This window comes from Schistocerca americana, chromosome 1, assembly GCF_021461395.2.
Source record: "Schistocerca americana isolate TAMUIC-IGC-003095 chromosome 1, iqSchAmer2.1, whole genome shotgun sequence".
NCBI classification, from domain to species: domain Eukaryota; kingdom Metazoa; phylum Arthropoda; class Insecta; order Orthoptera; family Acrididae; genus Schistocerca; species Schistocerca americana.
Window position 1 is genome coordinate 1,034,356,220 of NC_060119.1, and position 3,740 is coordinate 1,034,359,959.

A 3,740-nucleotide genomic window follows, 5' to 3' on the forward strand; every position below is an offset into this window, starting at 1 on the left:
GGCGCAATTCTTGTCATTAATTATTTTTCAGCCAACAGACAAAGGTACATCCTGGTTACTACCCATGCTTTATACAATTTGTGGTGGCTGCCCCAAATGTACTGCCGAGGACCTTGGGTTTGGGAGCCATCACAAAACTGAATCTACGACTTATCTTAGAAGTTAGGTTAAGGAAAGGCAAATGTATGTTTCCAGCCTTTGTAGACTTAGAGAAAGCTTTTAACAATACAGGGAGTGAAAGACAATTTGCAACTTGTACAGAAACCAAGTGGCAGTTATAATAGTAAAGGGGCATGAAAGCGAAGCAGTGTTTGAGAAAGGAGTGAGACAGGATTGTAGCCTGTCCCTGATGTTATTCAATCTGTATATTGAGCAAGCAGTAAAGGAAACAAAAGAAAAATTTGGAGTAGGAATTAAAATCCATGGAGAAGAAATAAAAACTTTAATATTTGTTGATGACTGTAATGCTGTTAGAGACAGCAAAGGGCCTGGAAGAGCAGTTGAACAGAATGGACATCTTCTTGAAAGGAGGATATATGATGAATGTCAGCAAAAGCAAAATGAGGATAATGGAATGTTGTCAAAAAAAAAATCAGGTGATGCTGAGGGAATTAGATTAGGAAATGAGACACTTAAAGTAGTGGATGAGTTTTGCTATTTGGGGAGAAAAATAACTGATGGTGGTCAAAGTAGAGAGGAAATAAGATGTAGACTGGCAATAGCAAGGAAAGCATTTATGAAGAAGAGAAATTTGTTAACAAAGAGTATAGATATAAGTGTCAGGAAGCCTTTTCTGAAAGTTCTTGTATGGAGTGTACCCGCATATGGAAGTGAAACATGGACGGTAAATAGTTTAGACAAGAAGAGACTAGAAGCTTTCAAAATGTGTTGCCACAGAAGAATGCTCAAGATCAGATGGGTAGATCACATAACTAATGAGGAGGTACTGAATAGAATTGGGGAGAAGCGAAATTTGGGATACAACTTGACTAGAAGAAGGGATCGGTTGGTAGGACATGTTCTGAGGCATCAAGGGATTACCAGTTTAGTATTGGAGGGCAGTGTGGAGGGTAAAAATTGTAGAGGGAGTCCAAGAGATGAATTCATGAAGCAGGTTCAGAAGGATATAGTTTGCAGTAGTGACTTGGAGATGAAGAGGCTTGCACAGGGCAGAGTAGCATGGAGAGGTGCATCAAACCAGTCTCTGGACTGAGGACCACAACAGCATCATTATTATATAGTGCATATTAGAGTCCTGCATGACTGAGTAAGCAAGCACAAAATGTGAGATGGGGCAATCACAGCCCAACTGGATATGCTGCCCTCAACAGTCACTGTGGCCAAGCATTGAAGCCATGACCAAATGACCAAATCCTAGGTAATGACCAGTGCGGTAAGACTGAAACCAATGCATAAAAAATAAAAACTGAAGAAATTGTGGGTTTGTGTGTGTGTGTGTGTGAGGGGGGGGGGGGGGTTAAAAAGCAAACTATTTAATAAATTCATATTGGTTTTTAATAAAAACAGCAAGTTCACTGAGTTTGCGTTATGTACGAACTGCACTATACTGTTGTGATAAAAGTCAGAAGTCAGAAATGACTCATTTCAAGAAACACAGTTGTAAGAAATGCCACACTAACACAGCTTCTTCAGTTGTGCTGGTGATGCGGATAGTGGAGGTTTGCTAAGAGAGATTAATAAAGCTGTGTATGAACTTATTTTATTAATTAAAATAACTGGCTTTCTTAACAAAAAAATACTACCACTCCAAAGAAGACAAAAATAAACAGCTACAATTACATAAATAAACACTGTGCACCAGTGGTCACAAAGTGAGCATAAGCAAGAACAAGAACTGCAAACACACACAAGTGCAATCATGCAAAACCTTTCCAATGCTCCCACTGTTTAAGTGTTTGCATTTACCAATTAACAGCATTGAGCTTTGAACACAAATATACAATTTTTTTAGTTAATGCTTTGGTCAACAAATCAGCAAGTTGTTCTTTGGTACACACATAAACAACTTCTATCTCTTTACACTGCCCTTTTCTACATAAGAAATGATAGCATACATTTATATGTTTGGTGTGTTTGTGATATTCAGGATTTTTTAACAACTTGATTGCACACTGGTTGTCATTTTGTAATGTAGTTGGTTCTTTACAATTGATTCCCAGACCACCTTGTAATTTTCTCACCAAAATTGTGTCCATAGCAGCAGTATCAGCAGCTACATATTCAGATTCAGTTGTATTTAGAGCAACAACCTTTTGCTTCTGAGAAGTCCAGGTTACAGGTTCACCAGCCAAAAGAAAAATAAATGCTGTTGTTGACTTTGACTTTCGTGATGTAAGATCACCTGTGCAATCAGCATCTGGAAAACCAACCACTTGCATTTTGCTCCTGCTGTTTGAATAATATATACCATAATCTGGTGTTTCAATTAAGTACCTGTAAATTCTTTTCACTGCTTGCCAGTGTGCATTAGTATGGCTGTTCAAAAATCTGCTCACACTGCTCACTGCAAATGAAGTATCTGGTCGAGAGATAACTGGCAAAAACATAAGAAATCCAATCACTTCACAGTATGGTACTTTTTCACCAATGAACTCTTCATCATTAGGTAACAGACTCACCTTTTGCTTCAGACATTCCAAATTTCTCAATTATTCTTCTCATATACTGGTGCTGACATATTAACATTTTATTTCCCCCACAATATTGCTCAACTTACAGTCCAACAAAGTAATGACCTTCACCGACAGTGATTTGAAAGATTTCTTTTAGTGATGTAACACTTTATGAATTGCTTCCATTGACTTTGGTGCAATAAGACCATCATCTACAAATAATGCTAACAAGATAACATCACCACTGATTACATCACTGAATGAATATGGATCAGCATCAGTTGCTTGAAAACTATAATGTGAAAGAAAGTCTATAAATTTCTTGTTCCAACACCGAGGAGCTTCCTTAAGTCCATACTGTGATTTCTCAAGTTTGCAAACTACAGTTTCTCTGTTTTAATCATCACTCCCTCAGGTATATCCATGTAAACTTCTTCTTCAAGGCTACCATATAGAAATTCTGTGCAAACTTTGATCTGTACTATCTCTAGATCATTATATGTGAGAATTGCCAAAAAGACTCAGAGTAAATCATATCGTATTACTGGTGAAAAAGTCTCATTGTAGTTAACACCACAGTCCTGTTTGAAGCCTCTTGCACACAGCTGTGCTTTGTGCCAAGTAATGTTACCATCTATGTGAAATAAAACCTTGAACACCCATTTTGCATTTTGAGTCAATAGCTCTCTGGCTATTAATTCTAGGAACTATCTTCCAGGTTTTGTTGTCTTTGTGAGTTTCCAGTTCTCCTTCAATCGCTTTTTTCCAGTGTTTTGAGTCAGGACCAGAAATTGCTTCTTTGAAGCTCTAAGGATTATTATACTGAGCAGAATCAGCTTCATGTCTTGCTGGCTTGCAAATGATAGAACGATCTCATAGCTGCATCGATGGCACTTTGGTAGGTGGCTCTTCAGTTTCAAGTTTAACCGTATTTACATCATCTTGTGAAATTTTCATCTCTTCCTGTGATTTCAATGGTTCACCAGTAACTTGCTTGTGCCATTCCATGATATCTTGTTCTTCGTCAGTCTTAAAGTTTAAGTATGTGTCATCAGCTTCTTGTTATGCGGATACCGAGCTGTTGCTAACCTCATTGGATGTGACATC

General features: G+C 37.9%; 1 protein-coding gene across 1 annotated transcript; it reads right to left on the reverse strand.

Annotated features, from left to right (window-relative positions):
• Nucleotides 1–1,922: 1,922 nt before the first annotated feature.
• Nucleotides 1,923–2,706, reverse strand: LOC124596106 (secreted RxLR effector protein 161-like). Its single transcript, XM_047135119.1, has 2 exons — nt 2,640–2,706; nt 1,923–2,554 (listed from the first exon to the last, which is right to left on the reverse strand). The coding sequence occupies exons 1-2, from the start codon at nt 2,704–2,706 to the stop codon at nt 1,923–1,925; spliced, it is 699 nt and encodes a 232-aa protein (XP_046991075.1).
• Nucleotides 2,707–3,740: the final 1,034 nt, after the last annotated feature.